Source organism: Pelodiscus sinensis, chromosome 2, assembly GCF_052426305.1.
Source record: "Pelodiscus sinensis isolate ZL-2025 chromosome 2, ASM5242630v1, whole genome shotgun sequence".
In the NCBI taxonomy this organism is placed as follows: Eukaryota; Metazoa; Chordata; order Testudines; family Trionychidae; genus Pelodiscus; species Pelodiscus sinensis.
In genome coordinates, this window is record NC_143053.1 from 233,302,704 (window position 1) to 233,325,504 (window position 22,801).

A 22,801-nucleotide genomic window follows, 5' to 3' on the forward strand; every position below is an offset into this window, starting at 1 on the left:
TTGACTGGCTCAATGACAGATTGGCACAGATTGCCACCACATTGAGACTAACCTTCACTCTCTTCAGCACACATGGCACTGTGCCTTACAACCCATATTGTTAGATTATGATTCTTGAGAATAAGTGATGTTATTTATGTTGACTTACGAACTACTATGTTGAAAAGGATGAAATCTATTTATTAGCATGTAAGCACCTGAAAATAGTATATTGTAATTTTTCTGAAAGCATCTGATTTCCATTGCTTCAAATGAAATTATTAATTACGTTGTATAGTACCATACATTTATACATGCTTTAGAAACAGAAGACCAGCTAACTTTACCCACAAAAGTAGTCCCATATTTTAATTGACTTCGCTGGGATTAGGGTTAACTGGTTAGCGGGTAAGCATCACCCTTACCAGGTGATGCTTAGTGGGCAATGGTTAACTGGCTCCCAGAAGCAGCCCATTGAAGGTCGAGGATTGCTCCAGCCCCATTGCGCCCCCCTCTCCAACCTCATGAGGTTAGAAGGGAGCTGGTAGCCTTCCTACTGTTCGGGGCCAGGAGAAAGGTGGGTAGGGTTGCCAGATACCTTCACAAAAAATCCCGAACATGGCACCTTTAAATTCCCCACTCCCCCCTGCCCCATGCGGCAGGGGAAAAATGTCCCCTCTGGCCTTCTGTCCAAGAAAAACAGAAAATACAGGACATTTTACATATCCGGTATTTTCTGGTTTTTTTTTACCGGACAGAAGATGCAATTACAGGACTGTCTGGGAGAAAACCGGACACCTGGCAACCCTAGAGGTGGGCAGCAGCCCCAACAGGCTCCCTGCTGTGCGGGGCAGGAAGAGCCAACAGCCCTTCCCCTACTGAGTGGAGTTGGGAGGGAGGCAGGCAGCAGCCCCAGCAGCCCCATTGCTGCAAGGGGACAAGAGGGAGGCGGGGTGGCAGAGCCCACAACCCACCTCCTGCGCAGGGCTGGGAGCTGCAGAGCCCTGAGCTCGGGACTACTCCAACTGGACTGGACCAGTCTCTAACCCAGGATCCCATTTAATCAGTTAACTGGTTAAACTTGGCTGGTTAAACTTAATGTTAAACTGAAACTGAAACGTATTTAACTGGTTAACTGATTAAACAGAGTTTCACATGCCTAATTGGGGCTACTTACATAGACTCAGAGACTTTAAAGTTCAGAAGGGATCATCTTGATCTAGTCTGGCCACCTGCACATTTCAGGCTCCAGAACCTCACCCTCCACTCCTTTAATAGATCCCTAACTTCTGAGGGTATGTCTACACTTGCAGACTAATTCGAACTAGGGTTGCAAATGTAGGCATTCAGAATTGCAAATCAAGCCCGGGATTTAAATATCCTGTACTTGATTTGCATCTTCCAGGCCAAGTGCCATTTTTTGAAATTTACAAGCCCGAAGTAACTGCCCGCGTCTACATGCGGCAATGAAACGGGCGTTCGAAATAAAGCCCTAGTTCGAACTACCTGTTATTCCTCCTGCAATAAGGTTTAACAGGTAGTTTGAACTAGGGCTTTATTTCAAACGCCCATTTCACTGCCACGTGTAGATGCGGGCAGTTACTTCGGGCTTGTTAATTTCAAAAATGGCGCACGGCCATGGAAGATGCAAATCAAGTGCGGGATATTTAAATCCCAGGCTTGATTTGCAATTCCGAATGCCTACATTTGCAGCCCTAGTTTAAATTAGGCTGCAAGTGTAGACATACCCTGAGTTACTTAGGTCCTGAAATCATGGTATAAAGACTTCCAAGTTATAGAGAATTAACCATTTACACTAATTTAAACCTGCTAGTGCCTCATGGCCCATGCTGCAGAGGAAGGTGGAAAATTCCCAAGGTCTCTGCCTATCTGACGTGACCTGGGGGAAAATTCCTTCCTAATCCTAAATATAGTTATACTATGAGCATGCGGCTGAGATCCACCAAACACATACCTGGTAAAGAATTCTCTATAGCAGGCGTGGCCAACATGCAGCTCATGAGCCACATGCAGCTATTCCCTCTCATCAGTGCAGCTCACAAAGCCACCCCACCTCCTGGCTCCCCTGTGCTCACCAAAATGGCAGATCCAAAATGGCGCCTGTGGATGGGAATCTGCTGAGGCCAAAAAGCCTTCTTAAAGGGCCAGTAGTTTTTTTTCTCTACCATTTTTTTGCCCCAGCTTTTTCACTGGATCCAGCTGGATGTTGGCTCTTTGTCCGGAAAGGGTTGGCCTATAGTAACTGAGAGATCTCCCCATTCAGTGTCCCATCTCCAGTCATTGAGGATTTTTGCTATAGGCAGTTGCTGATGGGCCAATCATACCATCCTTTTCTTACATTGGTAAGACGAATAAATGTGATTCCCCAAAATAGTGCTTCCCAAAATGTGAAGATTGAGTTAGACCTCACAATTGTTTTCCAGAGTTTCAGCTTTCATTTAAAAAACTAGTAAGTCTCTAGCTATGAAAATATTCAAAATATGAAGCAAATGCAACTGATGCAGAATGTTTCTGTGAATTTGCAGAGAGCCCTAAACAATAGCTTACACGTGTGAATTGACCCATCATTTTTATGAGGGCTGAGAAAAAATGAAAACACTTCAAATTTCAACATTTTTAACTATTTCCAATACTCATTAGACCATGTAAGAAGGGAGACCCAAACATTTTCTAAAGTATATGTGGGGAGATGAGGGAAAAGGAGGAGGGGGAAGAAACTGAAGTACTAGCCAAGTACAGAAAATCTATAAATTAAGATTTGTAGACCTTTACCAACAGATGATGGGATGGGTGCTATTTTTAATAACAAGATGGTGGAATGGATGTGATTACTTTCTTAAGTGGATCTCAGATTTCAAAAGATTTGGGAAACACTTAAGTCTAGTACTTACAAGCACACTGATATAAACAAAAGTTAATTATTCTGTTGACTGACCTGTTTTTTTAAAAAGAAAAGTCTAAACCCTTCATTTTTGTATTGTTATGACAAGATCTGCCATTTAATATACAAATCTGCTGTAAAAAAAGGAAGTCGCTTTCTGTTTAAATGAACTGTTATACATGATATCACTCAATACATGGTATTATCTTTGTAAGTTAAAATAATAGAACTGGAAGGGATCTTGAGAGGTCATTGAGTCTAGTCACCTGCACTCATGGCAGGGCCAAGCACTGTCTAGATCATCCCTGACAGGTGTCTGTCTTACATGCTCTTAAATATCTCTACTGAGGGAGACTCCACAACCTGCCTAGGCAATTTATTACAGTATTTAAGCACCCTGACACTTAGGAAGTTATTCTTAATGTCCAACCTAAATTGCTTCTTGTCCTATCCTCAGAAGCCCAGAAGAACAATTTTTCTCCCTCCTCCTCGTAACACCCTTTTAGATGCTTCAAATCTGCAATCATGTCCCCTCTGTCTTCTCTTTTCTAAACTAAATAAGCCCAATTTTTTCAGACTTCCCTCATAGGACATGTTTTCTAGATCTTTAATTTTTTTTAGTGTTCTTCTCTGGACCTTCTTCAATTCCTCCACATCTTTCTTGAAATGTGGTGCCCAGAACTGGATAAAATACTCCAACTGAGGCCTAATTAGCACAGAGTAGAGCAGAAGAATGACTTCTTGTGTCTTGCTCACAATACTCCCATTAATGCATCCCAGAATCATGTTTGCTTTTTTTGCAACAGTGTTACACTGCTGACTCATGTTTAACTTGTCGTCCACTATGACCTCTAAATCCCTTTCAGCAGTAATCCTTCCTAGATAGTTGCTTCCCATTCTGAATGTGTAAAATGGATTGCTCTTTCCTAAGTGGAGTACTTTCCATTTGTCCTTATTAAACATCATGCTGTTTACCTCAGACCATTTCTCTAGTTTGTCCAGATCATTTTGAATTGTGACCCTATCCTCCAAAGCACTTGCAACCCCTCCCAGAGTGGTATCATCTACAAACTTAATAATCGTACTCTCTATGCCATCATCTAAATCACTAATGAAGATATTGAACAGAACTGGTCCCAAAACAGACCCCTGCAGAATCCCACTTAATATGCCCTTACAGCATGATCATGAACCAGTAATAACTATTCTCTGAGAATGGTTATCAAGCCAGTTATGCACCCATCTTATAGCAGCCCCATCTATGTTGCATTTCCCTTGTTTAGTGATTAGAACGGCGTTTCCAGAACTATGGGAAACTTTTATTTCTCAATTTGTTTCTCAGACGAAACTCTCAAATACCAGATTGTCTGGTACACAATCAGACACCTGGCAACCCTACCCTTCCTTGCACCCTCCCTCCTTGACAGCTACCCTACCCCCAATCTGCTCCTGCTCCCGCCTCCTGGAGTGCCCATGCAGCGCCGGGTCCCCCAAGCCCTGGCCCTGGCTGGGTGGAGGATGCAGCTGGGTGAAAACTGAAAATTTATTCATTCTTTTTTTTATATGTGTTTGTATTTTTGGACTGCAAAAAAACAGTACTAAAAAAACCGGGTTCCAACTAAAGTAAAAAGTTTGGGAAACCCTGATCTAGCTATCTTACAGTCCATTTATCCAATCCATATTCCCTTAACTTGCTGGCAAGAACATTGTGGGTGACTTTATAAAAAGCTTTGCTGACGCTGGCACTGGAGGCTTTGGGAGGACCAGAAACAACTTATTTGAATATTCATCATTTGCTTAATGAATGTGCAAATATGCAAATGAATATTACTGGTCCTCCAAAAGCTCGTGAATAGATTTACTGGTCCCCATGTCAAAAAGTTTGGGAACCCCTAGATTAGAAGGTAATACGAGATCACGTCATATGCCTTACTAAAGTCTAGGTATACCACGCCTACTGCTTCTCTTATCCACAAGGCTTGATGCCCTATCAAAGAAAGCTATCAGAATGGTTTGACATGATTTGTTCTTTACAAATCCATGCTGATTGTTACCTATCATCTTATTTTCTTCCAGTTGTTTAGAGATGGAGTCCTTAATTACTTGCTCCATTATCTTCCCTGGAACAGAAGTTAAAGTGATTGGTCTGTAGTTTCCTGGGTTGTTCTTATTTCTCTTTTTATAGATGGGCACTAATATTTGCCCTTTCCCGGTCTTATGGAATCTCTCCCGACTTCCATGATTGTTCAAAGGTGACAGCTAACGTATCAGATACCTCCTCTCCCAGCTCCTTGAGTATTCTAGGGTGCATTTCATCAGGCCCTGATGACTTGCAGACATTTAACTTTTCTAAGTCATTTTTAACTTGCTCTTTTATTGTAACTTTGAAACCTACCCCATTTCCATTAGCATTCACCCTTCACCATCCATCTTCCTGATTAAAACAGAAACAAAGTCATTAAACACCTCTGCCATTTCCAAGTTTCTTGTTGTTTTTTCTTCTTCACTGAAATGGGCCTACACTGTCCTTGGTTTTCCTCTTGCTCCTAATATACTTGTGGAACATCTTCTTGCTATCCTTTATACCTCTAGCTAGACTTAGCTCATTTTGTGCCTTTGCCTTTTTAATCTTGACCCTAAATATATAAGCATTGTTTGCTTATATTCATCCTTTGCAATGTGATCTAGTTTTCACTTTTTATATGACTCCTTTTTGATTTTGAGATCATATTAGAGCTTTCAGTTGATCCCAGGTGCCCTCCTGCCATACTTTCTATTTTTCCTATGTAGCGGAATAGGTCACTTTTGGGTCTTAATAATATCCCTTTAAAAAACTGCCAACTCTCTTCAGTTATTTTTCCTTTTAGTCTAGCTTCCCATGGGCATTACTTTCCAGTTCTCTGACTTTACTAAAATCTGCCTTCCTGAAATTCATTGTCTCTATTTTGCTGTTCTCCCTTCTACCATTTCTTAGAATCATGAACTCTTATGATTTCATAGTCACTTTCACCCAAGCTGCCTTTCACTTTCAAATTTTCAACCAGTTCCTCCCTATTTATTAAAATAAAATCAAGAACCCCCGTAGCTATCTCAACCTTCTGAAATAAAAAATTGTCTCCAACGCAGTCCAAAAACTTATTGTATAATCTGTGACCTGCTGTGTTAATTTTCCAACATATGTCTGGATAATTGAAGTGCCCCATCACCACCAAATCCTGTCCTTTGAATGAGTTTGCTTGTTGTTTAAACAGTTGAAGCCTTGGGTTTTTAACTCTTATATTTTGGAGCTATTATACAGAAGCAAATGTCCTGTACTCCACAAAAGTTGCCAGGTGACTTATAAAACTTTCAAATCACATTCAGGAAGATCATCAAACCATGATATGGAACTAACCAGGTGCTTGTTTCCCATAGTACAAAAAGTAAATCTTCAACTGGCTTGAAGAATTGGTTACTTAAGACAAAGAAATAATCATTATACCAAACTATGTGGCTTTTTGATGGAGAACTGTGGCTCAACGAGAAGCGAGCCATGTTCAACAAGTGAAAGCTGAAGATGAATCTAGATGCATTTTCAGCAGTCAGTGATAGAGGAGGGAAGTCAGAAAAACAAAGTCTCTTCCAAGCTCCACTTTAAAACACTTTTTAAGATTCTGAATGGGAAAAAAATCTACCTTGTTTTGAGCTAGTTCTAAAGAATATTATTTTTCATTTATGAAATGAACATGAGGAAGTGTTGTGTGTGTGTTGTACAAGCATATCTGCAGCTGACAAAGTTACCTTCTTTGATATGATGCCATTGGATCCTGACCAAAATACTATGTCCAAGTCAACTAATGGGAAAATAGTAGGGATAAGCCTTTTTCTTTCTTTATTCTGCCAAACCACTGCCTCTTGCAATCAGGATTGATTACAAACACTCAATTAAGAAGCATTTGGAGCATGATCTGAACACTAATCCTGTCTCTTGTTTTCTTTATACCTAATTATCAGCCTTAAGATGGTATTAGAGATTTAATTAGTACACTTACTTTTGGAATGCATGCAAAAGCTAACATATCTATATAAAATACATAAACATATGTACCTATATATACAAGCACACATACATATAATATGTATGTACGTGTACATTATCACTCTCTCTCTGTGTACATGCATCATCTGCTTACAAACAAATAATTTAATTATTTGGGAACACTACAGAAGAAACATAATTTAATTTGGTTTTACATACACTATATAAAGGCCTGCATATTGTAATTATCAACAGTCATGATCAAATGTTGTAGCTTGCAACAAGTTATAATTAAGCAAACTAATTTCCATTAACACATGGGGTTTTGTTTTAATTATAACACCATTGAGGGGGCAGAAGAGAAGACAAATTAAAGAATGCAGACAACTTCATATGACTGATTCTAATACTATGTCTTTCAGTTTATAAAAGACCTGACTTTGTGCTCTGCCTTTTTATAACAGACCTTGATATCACTGAGAGCTATATACATGTAAGCCACGTCTGGAGAGCGGGGATATTTTGGGATACTTGGAAGTATCCTACAATAGCAATTCCATGTCTTTAAATTTGCCTGTTATTTTGAAATGTATTTTGAAATAACAGGCATGCTATTCCAGCACCCCTGTAACCGTTGTTCCATGAGGGTTAAGGAACTTGTCAGAATAGCAATTTATTTTGAAATTTGGTGCTGTGTAGACAGAGCCAAATCTCAAAATAAACTATTTTGAAATAAGCTACACAGTTAGTATAGCACAAATTGCGTAGCATATTTCAAGGAAAGGGTGCTGTGTAGATGCACCCATAGGCAATATATACACTGCAACGCTATTTTGAGATACTATAGGTAGATAGCACCAAAATTTGAAATAAGCTATTTCAAAATTGACTCAAAATAAGCTATGCAATTTGTGTATCCCAAATTGCATAGCTTATTTTGAGCTATGTGTGCAATGTAGACACACCTGTAAAGGTCACAGGATCAGGTTCTAACAATTCCATATTACACCCCTTTAATAATGTTATTGGTTGAAAAGTATCATGTTATTGTAGTTCAACATGCATTTTCCCCACAGTTTACTTAATTATACACAACACATTAATATAAACATCTGCCTGTAACAATATTATTATTATTGTATGTAATGCAATAGCATATAGTATTTCCAATCATGTGAATCTCATTAAAATTACATGGAACTATCTTTAGGAACTCATATATGGTATTTGGCTGCAAAACTAGAGCACATACTTTTATATAGTTCCTACATCCAGAGTGTCTAATGAAATAAAGAAACATTACGTAGTGTGACAGACTGCTGGTATGCCAGAGCTCTGCCACTACAGCCTGGCTGAAAAGGCCAACTGAAGACAGCTGAGCAAGCCCAGGACTGAAGGGCTAATGAAAGCAGCTGTGGGCCTCATTAGCCAGAGGGCTATATAAGGCAGACATATCAGAAGAGAGAGAAGTGATGGGCGGGCGGGCTGGCTGGCTGGCTGAGTGAGTGAGTGAGTGAGTGAGTGTATGTATGCCTCAGATAGACGGCGTGGCTGGCTGAGTTTGCTCTATCTAATCCAAAACTCTGTAAATAGGAGGTGGTGGGAAATGACAATAAAAGGCAGTGGTAACTACACCAGAAAGAGTCTCCAGCTGATTTGTGGACAAAGGTGGTGTCCCAGGGCGAGGGGCCTGAGCCAGGACCTCACCACATTAGGAATAAAAGGTCTGGTCCTCAGTCCACTGCAAAGATGACATTTGTGCTTCCCTGATCCTGGAGCAAGCTGGGATCTCCCAGGGTAATTTAGAACAGCCTGAGGGGTGCTCTCAGGCAAACTTGAAGCCAACCAAGGGGCCATTCTGTCTCTAGTTACAATGAAGCAGTGCTTCCTTCAGAATGCCCACAGCACACCGTGCACACTGTCTGCAGGGGGCTCCAGGACTGACTCCAGAAAGCTAAGTCTACCCTGTCTGAAAATACACTAAACTGACAGTCTTCCAGGAAACTTCTAAAATATACTCCTTTTGAATATTTTTTTCTCGAGTCCCATTGAGGCTCTCTCATGACAATCCCAAACAGCCAGATATTTCTTATAAAATAACAGACAATTAAACAGAAAACATATTTCATTTATGTATTTTAAATAGTTGGAAGGGTGCTCTAAGCCTGCACATGGGTACTTTTTGTTCTGCCTAAATCAAAATAAATACATAATAGTGGACATTATTTACGTGTCATTATTAGGCTTCTGGGTTAATACCTACTGGAATGTTTGAGAGCTGTCTGCACTTGTTTAGAGCCTGAACTTTTCTGCCACGGAAATCATTGGTAAAGCATCCATTATTGTAAATTAAAGTAGAAGCAAGCTCTTAAAACTGCTGTTCCCATCTCTTTGTCTACAGACTCAGTTGGCTATATCTACACTCGCGGCTTCTTGCACTAGTAATATGCAAATGAGGCTAAGCATGGAATATCGCCGAGCCTCATTTGCATACCTAATGAGCCACCATTTTTTTCAGAAGAGGCTCTTGCGCAAGAAGGAGCATCTACACTGTCCCTTCTTGCACAAGAAAAACCCTCTTGCGCAATGCCATTACACCTATTACTTTTCAGGAAGAACGGCATTGCGCAAGAGGGTTTTTCTTGCACAAGAAGGGGCAGTGTAGACGCTCCTTCTTGCGCAAGAGCCTCTTTTGAAAAAAAAAAAAAGGTGGCTCATTAGGTATGCAAATGAGGCTTGGCAATATTCCACGTTTAGCCTCATTTGCATATTACTCACGCAAGAAGCCACGAGTGTAGACATAGCCAGTGTCTCTGTCTACATTAGGATTTTCCTCTGTGTCTGATAATGATGAAAGATGGCTACTCCATCCCCACTATCATCCAGTGCTGAATGCAGTTGTTCCTTTGAGTGCCCTTCTAATCAATTTTAATTTGCTATAACTGAGTTGCATTCACTTGACCCTATTTAAATCAACAAGACACCCAAGCTCAAAACCAGTTAAAAGAGTACATGGGGAACTTTGTTTGATACCCATTGTCAAACATGACTGAAATAGCTAATATAGACACTGCTTATAGATCAGCTAGCTACACAAGTATATGTTCCAACTTCCTTCACAATCATACAGTACATCTACACTTACTTTCACTTTTGAAAGAAGATATGCAAATTTGGCAGTAATTTGCATATTTTCTTCCGATCGCTTTTTTAAGGATTTTTTTTTTCAAAAAAGCCAGCAGTTTAGACGTGGTTCTTTTGAGGAAAAAAAAACCTCTTTTTTCGAAAGAACCTTCTTTCTCAAAAATTGAGGTTTATAGGTTCTTTTGAAAAAAGGGCTTTTTTTCGAATGAACCACGTCTAAACTGCTTGTTTGCTATTTTGAAAAAGCTTTTTAAAAAAAATCAGAATAACATATGCAAATTCAACGGTAATTTGCATATCTTCTTTTGAAAGTGAAAGTAAGTCTAGATGTACCCTTAGAGAACAATGACTTAATTCTGCTGTGAAGGAAATCTAAGAGAAAACTTCCATTGATGTCAGTGCATGCAGGATCAGGCCTCATGTACCTAGGCCCAGATCTTATGCTGCACCAGGGAAGGGCATTGTACAACTTTGAGTCTGGGGAGCTTGGCACAACTTTAAGCGCTCTGAAGACTTCTGAAATTTCTATTATTGCCAGTGAATGCAGGATCCTTTCTCATAGTCAGGCAATGATGAGATACTCTGGCAGTATCCTCTTCCTACTAGATCCAGCCTCCCTGACCACACAGACAGCTGGGGTGTGTGTGATGCTGGAGTCACTACAGCAGTTCTATGCCACCCACGGTTCTCCTTACACATTGTGGCTGGATCTAGTAGGTTTAACGAAACTATGCACTCACTGGGATGATAGTAAAACAGACTGGGGAATAAGGATCTGAGTTAAGACAAATGTAACTGAAAGCTTAAATTCTGCAGAAACTGATGGTGCTACCAAAGCAGTGTCCCCATGGTGCCTTACATCAAGCATCATTTTTATTTTACTAACTATGGGTTGTTATACCTGCAAGTTTACAATCAAATTGCACTGACATTATTTAGTAATGGAAAGGATGGATGAAATCCTGGCCCCATTAATGTCACTGCAGTGAGGCCAACATTTACCTTGTACATCAAAAATGTTTCTTCTCCAGCTCAAGGACTTTGAGGAGATGTATTGATCTAGGCAAACAAATTTTTAGCTATCAATCTTTAATTGCAATTTCTATATAATTTCTAATCTCAGCAGTGTAACTAATCCTTTATAAACCCAATTTAAAGAATAATTAACAATCAAATCTCTCCTACAATTTGAATGTTTCCAAAATGAACAAATTTTCCATTTGAACTGATCTGGCAACAATACACTCAATAATTGTCAAACAAGGATTATGATACTTTCTGCATATCTAAATTATGCGAGTAAAACAACTGTACTGCAGTGGTGTATCTAAGTATTGTAAACCATATAGTTAAGTCTGACAACAAAGTTAATAATTTGTCAGTAAGGAAGCCACTATTCAAATTTTTCTATTCATCCCTCCACTTTCCTCAAGCCCTTGTCTGCTGAAGCTTTTTATTCATTTTCTTAATGTTTTTAACCTCGTGTCTGTGAAATCTTTATTGCTCCCTAGATGATGATATCTGATCTGAATGTAACCACACACCTCTTTGCTCAGCAGCATTTGTCACAAACCATTATAAATTATCATGCTGATAGTTTGCATTGCTGGGAAACCGGAAAAGTTCCATAAATTTAAAGTACTGTATCAGTGACATCCTTGTTTATTTCCAGATATAAAGTTTTACAAGATTCAAGATGGCTACATTTACACAGTAGGATATTCAGCAACACAAGACTTGTACATTCTGAGCTAAGCGCTGAAAAAGATTTATAACATGCAACAAACATTTCAGCATTTTGGGTAATATTTAATCATATGTTTCAACCCCTCCTTTTACTTCTAACCATGTTCCTGTCTTCACAAATTATGGCTATTATCATTGCTTGTTTGAGAGAGCGAGGGCAAAATAATCAATAAACACAAGCTCCTATGCTTTTGAAACCTCCACCAGAATCTGGATTTCATTCTTTCTTGAAACAGGCATGTATCTCATGTTAAAAGGTATCATTATGTACATTTGTGAGGAGAACATACGCCTATACTGTTTTAGGTACGTTTTATATTTTTAGGCTTCCAGACATGATTTTTAATATCCTATTCAGACAGTATATTTCCAGAACGCTTGTTTGGTAATTCTGCCTTTAGGATATTTTTCATTAAAGCTGCCTATCTTATATGAAAGCACATTTACTTAATTTACTATTGTATCCTTATTCCCCAATATGATGAAAACTGAGCCCTTTTTGGTATTTGTCTGGAGAAACCTGAATTTTAGTTCTGCTTACTTTAAATTTAAAACAATACAAATTGCTCAGATAAAGTATATTCACTACAAATGTTAATTATTGTGTATTTGTGTAAATGTATAACCACTGGAAAATTTAGTGGTTACACATTTACATGTGGGGGGTGGGGTAGGCGGGAGCAAGTGCTCATCGGGAACTGGCTCCTGTCTGCCCATCCCCTTGCCTTTGATACAAAACTAGCAGTGTGTGTGTGGGGGAGCAGGTAGTTCTGCAGAGCCAATATGCGTGGAGAGCCAGCTTGAAAGCCACTTCCTTCGTGTACCAGCTACCACTGTGCTGCTGCCTTGTGGGGTCTGGCTTTTAAGTTGTCTCCCCTCAGAGTCAGCTCCCTCCTGACCCCCCCCCCCCACTCCATCCCCACTGCATTGCTGCCTCTGGAGATACAAAGACATAAGAACGGCCATATTGGGTCAGATCAAAGGTCCATCCTGCCCATTATCCTGTCTGCCAAGAGTGGCCAACGCCAGGTGTCCCAGAGGGAGTGAATCGAACAGGTAATAATCAAGTGATCTCTCTCCGCCATCCATCTCCACCCTCTGACAAACAGAGGCTAGGGACACCATTCCTACCCATACTGGCTAATAGCCATTTATTGACTTAACCTCCATGAATTTATCTAGTTCTCTTTTAAACCCTGTTATAGTCCTAGCCTTCACAACCTCCTCAGGCAAAGAGTTCCACAGATAGACTATGCGCTGTGTGAAGAAGAAGACAGTGGGGCAGAGGGACAGGTGGCTCCATAGGAGCCAAGATGGTACTCACAGGGAGCCGGCTTAAAAGTAGGGATGTTAGATATAGTGTAATTGAATAGTTGTGTAACTGCATAAAATTTTATTGGTTATACACTAGTCGATAATCTCTGGGGCCATGGATGGTAGCCAGTGCACTCTAGCCTCTCTCCTGGGGAGCCATCTGACACCCCACACTGATGCCTCTGTATCAGAGGCAGCAGTGCAGGGTGGCAGGCAAGAGCCAGTCCATGAGGGGAGCCAGTTTAAAAACCAGCCCCTTGCACAGACTGGCTGCCAGCCACCCTGTGCTGCCGCCTCTCATACAGAGGCAGCAGTGTGGGGTGGCAGCAGCCCCTGTCTGCCTCTGTGTCCGATCTCCCCATGGACAGAGGCTGCTGATGTGTGAGGGGTGGGGGTGGCTGCCGCGAAGCAGCCTCTATCCACAGCGGCCTGGACTGGCCACGGACAGAGGCTGATCTGCGGCAGCAGCCCTTATCTACAGAGGATCCAAGTTCCTTACCAACAGAGGCTGCTTTGCCTTCCACAGAGCAGCCTCTGAGGCTGTGGACAGAGGCTGCTTTGCGGCAGCCCAACCCCGGGGAGACAGGGGGAACAGACAGCACGTCAGAGAGCTGGTGTCCGGAGAAACCGAATTTTAAGCTGACTTCCCCAAAGGAGGCAAGTGGAGGGCAGGCAGGTCCATGGAGCCAGTATGCGCTGAGAGCCAAAAGCCGTCTCCTCACATGTATCAGCTCTAGCCTGCCCCCCTTAACCTCCATGTTGCTGTCTCTCTATCAGTTCCTGCTTCCCCCCGCCCCAGTGCTGTTGACTCTGTGGGAGGCATGGGGGATCATGCTGTTCTTCTTCTCTGCTGCCTCTGTATCAGAGGCAGCAAGGGTGTGTGTGAATTTAGTTCATAATATTAACCAATAAACCCAGGTTTATTGTTTAATTTTATAATCAGCTACATGCTAGCATCCCTTATAATCACAATAATTACGTAAATATCACAAGACAACAAATCTGGGAAATATTCTTCAGTTAAAGAAAACCATAATTATTAGATAGATTTATACCATGCCAGGCTGTAATGTCGAACTTCCAAAATCTTAAGAACATATAGATGCTCACCAATATAGCTAATATTTACAATTATTGATCCTAATTCTCCTTTCATTGACAATAGTTTTACATGCATTGTCTTTAATGGTTTTAATCTTGATTTACAGTAATGTACATTAAATCTCCTATTGTAGATAAAGAATAACTGAACATACATCTAAAAGTTTTATTGTTTCTCTACACAGATTTAGTCAGATTTCCAGGTTCTCATCATTATTCTTTAGGGACCAACTCTAGAAGTTCTTATTCAGACCTCACTCAGGGAGAAACAAACAAATTAAACCTCCTATTGACATAAGGAGTTCAGGATTTAATCCAAGACACCATCTGCTCTTCCAGTCAGTCCAGTATAATTGTATCCAGGCAGATTTTTTTCAACAGCGCCCTTTTTTCCCTTCCTAGAAATTTTATTCCCTGATCTTTGATTTTCTGTCTGCACATCATATTAGCTATTTATTAATTTTCAGAGTTGCATCTTTAAGAAAATTACAGGCTAGCTTGAAATGCCACATTTCTATATTACACACACAGCTGGCAAATAAATTGAAAATTATATTAGGGAATCAAAATGTACTTACTTACAAATAAGTAGTTCACATATTTTATTATGTTTGTTTATTGCTTTACCAAAGATCTGATAAAAGGAATATGAATTTCTTCAACAGACAATGACATATCAAACCAAACTGTTTCTTGATAGCTTCCTATTGCTGAAATCATGTTCATGTTAGTTAGCTAACATACAGATGTACCCAGTCTCAAGTTAAATGGGATAGCCTTAAATATAAGAAAAATTATAACTATATAGTAAATAGTAGGTCTCCTAAAGTTCTGAATTTAAAAGTTCACCAAATAACACCTGAACCCTCATAGTCACTCCCATGAGTCCAATTCAAACCCTCCGCCTACAGAGTTTCTGCTAACCTGAGAACAGTCCTAGTTACAGACAGCTATCAAAAGTATGGAGGTTCTTTGAGAGAAAGAAATGACTGAGGGTGAATTACTAAGAGTGGAGAAGAAGGGATCAGGGAGTGATGGGACTGGAGAACTCAGTTTTTCATTGCCTGAGACCCTTGTTCGTCAAAGACCAACTCTCAGATTTAGTGCAACTCTATATAACAGTGTTTCTTTGTTGTCTAAACAAAGCTCTGGTTCCCACCCCGATGGCACTCTTTCCACCAAGCCCCCTCCATGCATGACCCAGATTATTGGGGCCTGCTGAGGGGTGCAACAGGAGTCCCCACAGTGGTGGGAACCAGAGCTACCCGTCAGCTTGCTCTACTCTGCCACCCTCTCCCAGCCCACTGTGTACTCACCACAGCAACAGGAAGTGGAGCACCCTCCCCCTGACCTCCCCCCTGACTTCCTCCCCCCAGCTCTGCATCACTGCAGTGAAGCAGAGCACAGTGGGCTGGGTGAAGGCGGTAGAGTGGAGCAGGCTACTGAGTAGCTCCAGCTCCCACCACAGGGGAGCCAAGGCATGCCTAGCTCCCCTCCCCCTCCTTCCACGTAATCCACCAGGATGCCCTGTACCCCACAACTAATTTGAGGGACCATCCTGTCCATATGACAGTTGAGGTGGCCATCGTGGGGGGCCCCAAAGTGCAGGGATCGGGGCGGCCACCCCAAACTGTCCAATGGATGAGATGGCTCTGCTGTCAAGGAACATAAAGGGTTTTACCTTACAAAATGTTCTATTTCCTTCTCAGATATTTACCTAAACTGGAGAAAAAAATGATATCCTGATGTAAACACCTCTATAGATTAGCAACAAGCCTGTATACCGAAGGGAAACAGAACAAAATATAGCCAAGTAGACAACTGCACATATATAACTGATTAAAAACTCCTGAAGAGTGATGCCTGCAGTAATAACCACATTCATGTTGCTTTAATAAACAAACAGTTTAGTTTTACAAATAAGGATCCTTCTTTTGTTATTGCCCACACATTAGATGAAACATTGGCCTATACTGGATTATGCAAAACACTGAAAATTGATGAACTGTAAACCAAACTACTGCACTTGGTTACTAAATATATTAAGTCTAAGCAAAATTAATATTCATGAAGTAGCTAACTCAATTTGTTATTTCAAAAATTGGAACCAAGAAGATGTGCAAGACAAAAGTTAAGCACTTCAATATAAGCAACCACTGACTTTTTCATTAATCATAACCTTCTTCTCTCCATTGCAGGTCGCCACCTCTCCTCAGATATTGCTAAATTCAGGACCTGATCCTGTGGATGTCCTGAAAGTTCTGTTCAACTCTTATTAATTTCAAATTCATTTTCTTAGGGCACTCAAAAACTTGCAGGAATAGCATCTGTGAGGCTACATCTGCACTACACATGTCTTGAGCAAGGAGCTTTTTGTGGAAGAGATCTTCTGCAAAAACTTATTGCACAGGAGAACATCCAGACTGAACAAGCACATCAAAAAAGTGATGTGCTTTTGCGCAAGAGAGCGTCCAGACTGCATGGATGCTCTCTCGAAAGAAAGCACTGATAGCTATTCACAGAATGGCCACCAGGGCACCAGTGCCTTTTTCTATAGGTGTTTTTTGCGCAAAAACTTTGCAGTCTAGACGTAGCCTGAGTGAGAACTGTCATTTTTTTAAAAATCCGTAAAAGGACATGCACATTTTTGGAACTGTATAAATAATAATTAAAAGGTGTTCTTCATGAAAGAAGTGGCTCAAATTTTTGGACTGACTAATGAAATGGGGCACAATCAGACCATGGATCACCATGTGCAAGCTACCTGCTTTTCATTCATGAAGATGGGAGAAGGTGGAAAGTAGCTTGGGCTACTCTTGCCTACAGAATGGAGAGTGGGTAAGCAAGAGGGAGAAATGTAGACAGCATTGACTCTGCCCTGCCTTCGCTCTTGGATCCAATTTTTGTATAAGGAATAAGGAATGAAGTGGGGGAAGCAATCTGATAAAAAACCAGTAGGAAAAAATCCAGAGAGAGAAATTTCAGTTACCTGACTGAAATGCACTGCACTTTCCCAATGGATGAGAGTAAATGCTTAGTCTCTTCTAGACTATATTGTTAAGACATGACAGTGTTTTGAGAAAATGTATAACTCTGACCAGCTTGTTTGGAACAGTTAACTAACATGAAGAAAAGAACTATTTTCCTGTACTTATTTTTTTAATAAAAAACATGTAGCTAATGTGTTTCATATTGTGGTACAATCCCTCATCCTGGTCACATTGACATAAAATGTACTATAAAGCCACACTAAGCTATGGCTTCTCTCATCACATAGAAATAATTCAAATGTAATTTTAAACAGAAAATTATAGCATACCTCTCCTAAAAATGCTACTACTAATCGACTTTTACTATATATGGTCCTCAAAGAATTTTCAGTTGATTGTTTCAGAAAAGTATAAACCAAAACTCCATCCACTGGCTCACATACATATCTCCACCACTAAATGACTGCAAACACTGAGGAAAGAGTTTTAACAGGAAAAAAACAGTTACTGTGCCTCTGTATCCAGGAAAAGCAGACAAGAGGATTACAAGATTAAATCAAAGATAATCTTGATGTTTTTTTGAGGTCCAGGAAGCACAAAACCTAACTTTAGCATCGTTGTCACTCCCTAACATATTATCTGGTCTGTATTCAAATCCCTGATGGACTCATTTTACCCACTATCTTGGACACATCTATTTTTCTCATGTAGACATCAAAACTATATGAAAAATTTTATCCACTAGATGGTGCTCTGGTGCCCTTTACTGACAGTCTCACTTACTTGCAGTCTCTGTCCTCCAAATCAAAGTGAGGGTTGAAGTTGATCATAATTCTCTGGTATGGTTCAGGAGCCTGAATCAGCCATTCACATTTTTGGCTTGGATGATAGGAATTAGGATAGCCAGGAGAAGTAAGGTATCCAGGATTTTCAATCTTTATAGTATCACCACATTTATCTGCAATGAAAAGAAAAATTTCCTGTTTAGTTTTCTCTCCAATCACACATATTCGAGTACATCTGAGTGAGTCAATGTGATTTAAATGTTGTGTTTTCTACATTTTTATTTAGCAAACTTTTACTTGCATTTACATGTTTAAATCAATTACTTACAGATAAAAATTCAGATGTACATGAGTTGCTGCTTCAAAGGTTAATCTGTGCAAATGATGGCTCAATTTTGAGAGGCCAAGTTTCAAAACTTCACAAATTACCTTCACAAATAAAACCCGCACAGCATTCAAACACTGAAGCTTCACAATTGATAACACTGGCTCCAAGGAATTTCATTTAGATTTATCCCAGAGAAGTGTAATCGTATTAAGGAACAAGTTTTAAGTGGAAAGTGACTAAAAAGATGCTGTCTGACCCCCTGCACAGCTATTCTGATGATAAGCCTGGTCTATGTCATTGGCCATTGGGGAGTTGTCTTCACAGAACCCAGCTTGCTTACAGCAAAACCTTTTGTTTTATCAGTCCATAAATCTAAACAATTTGAAGTTATCTATGCTCCTTAGATCCAGGCTAACAGAGAACAAAGTGTGTTTAGTGAAGCAGAAATGATTCAGTATTACTCCTTTAAGGAAGTTTGTTCATGCTTGGAGGACAGATCAAAGAAATGGATCAGAAACAGCTCCCTTTTATCCCCCCCTCCAAATCTCTCCAACACCTAGGTTTATTTCTAATTGCAAAATAGTTGGCAAAGTTACCAGAATCATGAAGTGCAAATATGAAATATGGTGACTGCATCTTGCTCCTTTAGCAAACAAAATATTAGGATTACCCACTTTAAGGTATATTAATAGAACAGAGAGTTAAGTAATCCAGCTTGCAAGGTCTTTTGTTTTATTATTCAGTGTCGGTTTGCATTGTCATTTTTTATTATTGTGGATTTCTTACTATAGATCTTTCACTAAATAAACTTTCCCCCACATACTGATATGTAATTTTTCAGTAATAAAATATGAGAATAAACTACAGAAGGAAAGCATATGTGTACTAATATAAATCTATATATCAATATTTCTCAATAATGGTATATACAGCTTGTAATACTGTATCTCATAGATTCCCTGTGGAAGGAAAATGGCATTCTTAGCTCTCAGCATGAATTTATAAATGTACAGAATTTTATTACAGGAAAACCAGGTCAAATGGAAATGAAAGATGAAGTGCATATAAAAAATGCATAAAGCTACAAGCATTATAGAAATCATTTGCCATAAATTAGAAAGGAAGGAGATGACATATATGATATTGTTTGTTCAAAGACAAGATATTTCTAACCATGTTGATTGGGTTGGTGCTAGCTTGTTTTATTTGTTTCCATTTTTACATTCTAAAACAAATTGTTTATTTTTGCCAATAACAAAAGGTGTTGCAAACCAAAAAGCTCAAAATATGCAGCTAGTGATCACTGTGAACTGCCTTTCTGTGGTTCCAAAGGAACCTAGCATTATTTCCAGTGTGTAGCAGACTTGGGAAGTGATCCTGTCTTATTAAGTCCACTACAGCTCTGTGCAAACAACATGGCAGAATCTGGCGTCTGTTCAGTGAGTGAAATAAAACAGTGCTGCTTCTAGTCACTTGACAGAGTCACTTCAGAAGACATTGAGGCTGGACTCACTACCACCAGTACTCTTTAATCTGTGACTTCTGGGAAAGTGACTGTATAATAAGATAATGCGGGCTGCTAGACTCCCTGGCTCTGTACAATCTCTTCAACACTTAATTAAGAAGAGCAGTTTCTGATGACTTTGGACCATTAGTTCTAAATAAGGTTAATGAATTAATTTAGCAGACACTAGCATTGGAAGGAGGTGGACATTGGCATTAGCAGGTCTGGTAAGTCACAGAGGAGGTTAATGGCCTTGGTGACTCCAGGAGGGCTATTATGTCTATACCTACACAGGCAGCCCTGCTTCTCAGACAATTTCTTCAACAACAGCCCTCCCTATTTCTGCTCTGTTTTTAAAGGAAGACGATTACCAGTAATGTTGCAATATCACCCCTATAACACACTCCTTTTCATTTAGTCCTATAAGCTTCAGTTTAATATCTGTTATTTTACCACTTCTGCCACAGCTCCAAAGTGATGCAGAAATATGGAGCAGTCATTTCACATTTATAAATAATGGCTTCAGACAGAAAGAGGAGGTTAATGTTACTCCCCACCTTCTTACCTACAGCTTACAAGGGTTAGACCAGGCTGGATCTCACTAAAGATTCACTGCTTAAGACTGGCACATGTTTTCTTTTTTGGATGTGTTTGCTTCTGTGTCAGATCACTGAAGAAGGAATCCATTGCTTATTAAATTAGACATCCTCCTCAAAATTTATTGCAAAGAGATTAATTTCCATCATAAAATGTGATTTACATTCTCCACTCCAAGACACCACTTGTATATTAAAACAATATACCACTGCAAGTGGAGGATGCTCTCTTTTTTTAATTACTTTGATTGAAAGCCTAGTCAGGCAAAAGTAAATATTTGATAATTAGTTAATAATAATTGCTCAGGATTTGCTGGGAAAGGAAAATTTGCAGGAGTTTGCTCATATCTCTTAGTTAAATGTCAAACAATACTACAATTAGTCCATCTTAAAAAGTACACAATTCAGGGAAATAGTGTGCCAAGGCATTGTTCAAGAAGAGCGCCTTCTTTTTAATTAGCTATGTTTTCAAGTGTTGCCTGAAAGTAAACTAGATATTAAAGTCATTGTTATGAGATTTCTCTATTACACTTGAATCCTAAACCCTTGCAAGCCTATCACATTCTTCTATAGACACTATTCAAGTTCCATGAGAACTCCAGACTATTGCAATAAATAGGTTAGGTCTTATTTGACAAGACTACCTGCTAGGCATCTACAACTATAAAAGATGATAGTCTGAACTCCCCCCATCCCCGGCACAAAAGCCTTCCTTTAAGGTGCTTGTTATCTTGCAGATTTTAAGTCTTATTTAATTGCCTATGGGAGGAAACATTATTAAGATAATTGGCTGCTCTAAACTTGTGAAAGCGAGCAGTCCCGCTTTAGATAACAACCAAAAGGGGCTGAAAATAAAGTTTAAAGGGCGTGTGATGATTATGTGACAGGAGGGTGCAAATCATTTGTACTGAAAAGTTCCTCTTATTCTAATATCAGGTTGATCTTCCTTCCAGCGCAAAACAGATCTCATTGTTTATTAGAACTCACCACTGGGCCCTAACTCTGGAAATATTCTCTGAATTAGTTAATAACTTGAAATCGGTTGTCTTCACTGTCACTTACCGCTCCTTAAAGCCCTGGCTAGGGTGAAGGTGAGGGCTGCATATTGCAAAAGAAGTCCCCAATCCATCTTCCTTTCTGATTGTAGAAGGAGAGAGAGGGGAAAAAACTCCTCACTCCTCACAGCACACAACTCCTCTCAGCTCTTAAATCCTCCGGCAGGAGAGGGGAGCAGAAGGCTCGGTCCGCAGCAGCAGCTGAGTCCCGGGTGGCAGAGACGCTTCTTTTTGTGTATGTGTCTCAAGTCGCCTGCATCCTGTCATTTAGCTCTGGTTTCCTCTCCCTTTTCCCACAGTCGCTCCTTTCCCAGGCGTCGCTGCCCCTGCCATTTCCAAAGAGTCTAGAAAGCCAACTGACAACAACAGCAACAAATCCTGGAGGCTTCTGGAGCTCCCGGAAGATTTCTCCTCGGGAGGGGTCCGGGAGGAGGGGGATCTGCAGAGAGGAGAGAGAGACGATGAGCGGGGAGAGACCGGAGTTTTGCAAACTGCCTCCCTCTCTTCTCCAGAGCAGCTCGCCTGCAACTCAGCCACACAAACAAGTTTGCCCCCGCGCTGTCCCCTTTGTACGGGGCCCCCAGCAGCCGCCAGTGTTCGTGCCTAAGACTGACCTGCTGTGTAGGGGGAGAGTGCAGGGCACCACGGCTGGCTACGGCCGGGCACCTGCAAATGGGACGTTGCTGCCTGGCGGGTTAGCGGCTCTGACTGGCATCCAGGCGGAGGACTGGGATCGCAGGGAAGTGTGAAGCGCCGGGCTGCTTCTCGCGCCGGGCGGCTCCTCCCTGCAGCCTGAGGAGAAGCGCAACTCAGTGGCAATAAGAGAGGAAGAGGAGCCGCCGTCTCCACAGCCCCAGTCCCCTCCCCCTCCCCGCCCTCTTCCTCCTCCTCCTCCTCAGCCCCCCAAGACATCGGCAGAAAGGAAGGACCAACAAACAAACAGGACACGCTGGGGTCTGAACTTCAGAGGGGGCTGGAAGCCACGGCGAGAGGCGGCGGGGGGGGGGGGGGAGAGGCCCGCCCCTTTCCCTTTGAAGACAGCAGGTCTGGGCGCCAGGTAAAGCCAAGTGGAGCTGACAAAGCGTGCGGTATCCAGCTGCACCGGGACAGAGCCGGAGGCCACGGCGCGGTCATTAAGCAACAGATTCCAGCGCAGCCCCTGCCGCTTGCATAGTGCCCGCTGGGCACTGCCCATCACCTCGTCCCGTCACCTCCCATCCACGACGCGGCGCGCCCTGTGCTCACCCCCCGGCATGGCTCAGCGCCCAGCGTGTCCGTGAGCCGCCGTCCCTCCTCTCCCTTTCCCGCCGCCTCCTTGGCTCTAGCCTCTCCACAGCCA

The 22,801-nt window shown here is 41.1% G+C and overlaps 1 protein-coding gene across 3 annotated transcripts in view; it reads right to left on the minus strand.

Moving 5' to 3' along the window:
- Window positions 1-22,305, minus strand: part of NRP1 (neuropilin 1) — a 168,718-nt gene extending 146,413 nt beyond the window's left edge. The window contains exons 1-3 of one of the 3 annotated variants that reach the window (XM_089776768.1): window positions 22,077-22,304; window positions 21,470-21,901; window positions 17,978-18,152 (exon numbers count right to left, since the gene is read on the minus strand). In XM_089776768.1, the coding sequence (XP_089632894.1) occupies window positions 17,978-18,152; window positions 21,470-21,536 (242 nt within the window). In that variant the 5' untranslated portion in view covers window positions 21,537-21,901; window positions 22,077-22,304. Of the gene's footprint in view, window positions 1-17,977; window positions 18,153-21,469 lie in introns of all 3 variants that reach the window. The other 2 variants (XM_006120737.5, XM_075922674.2) reach the window with 2 other exon arrangements.
- Between the last annotated feature and the right edge of the window lie 496 nt (window positions 22,306-22,801).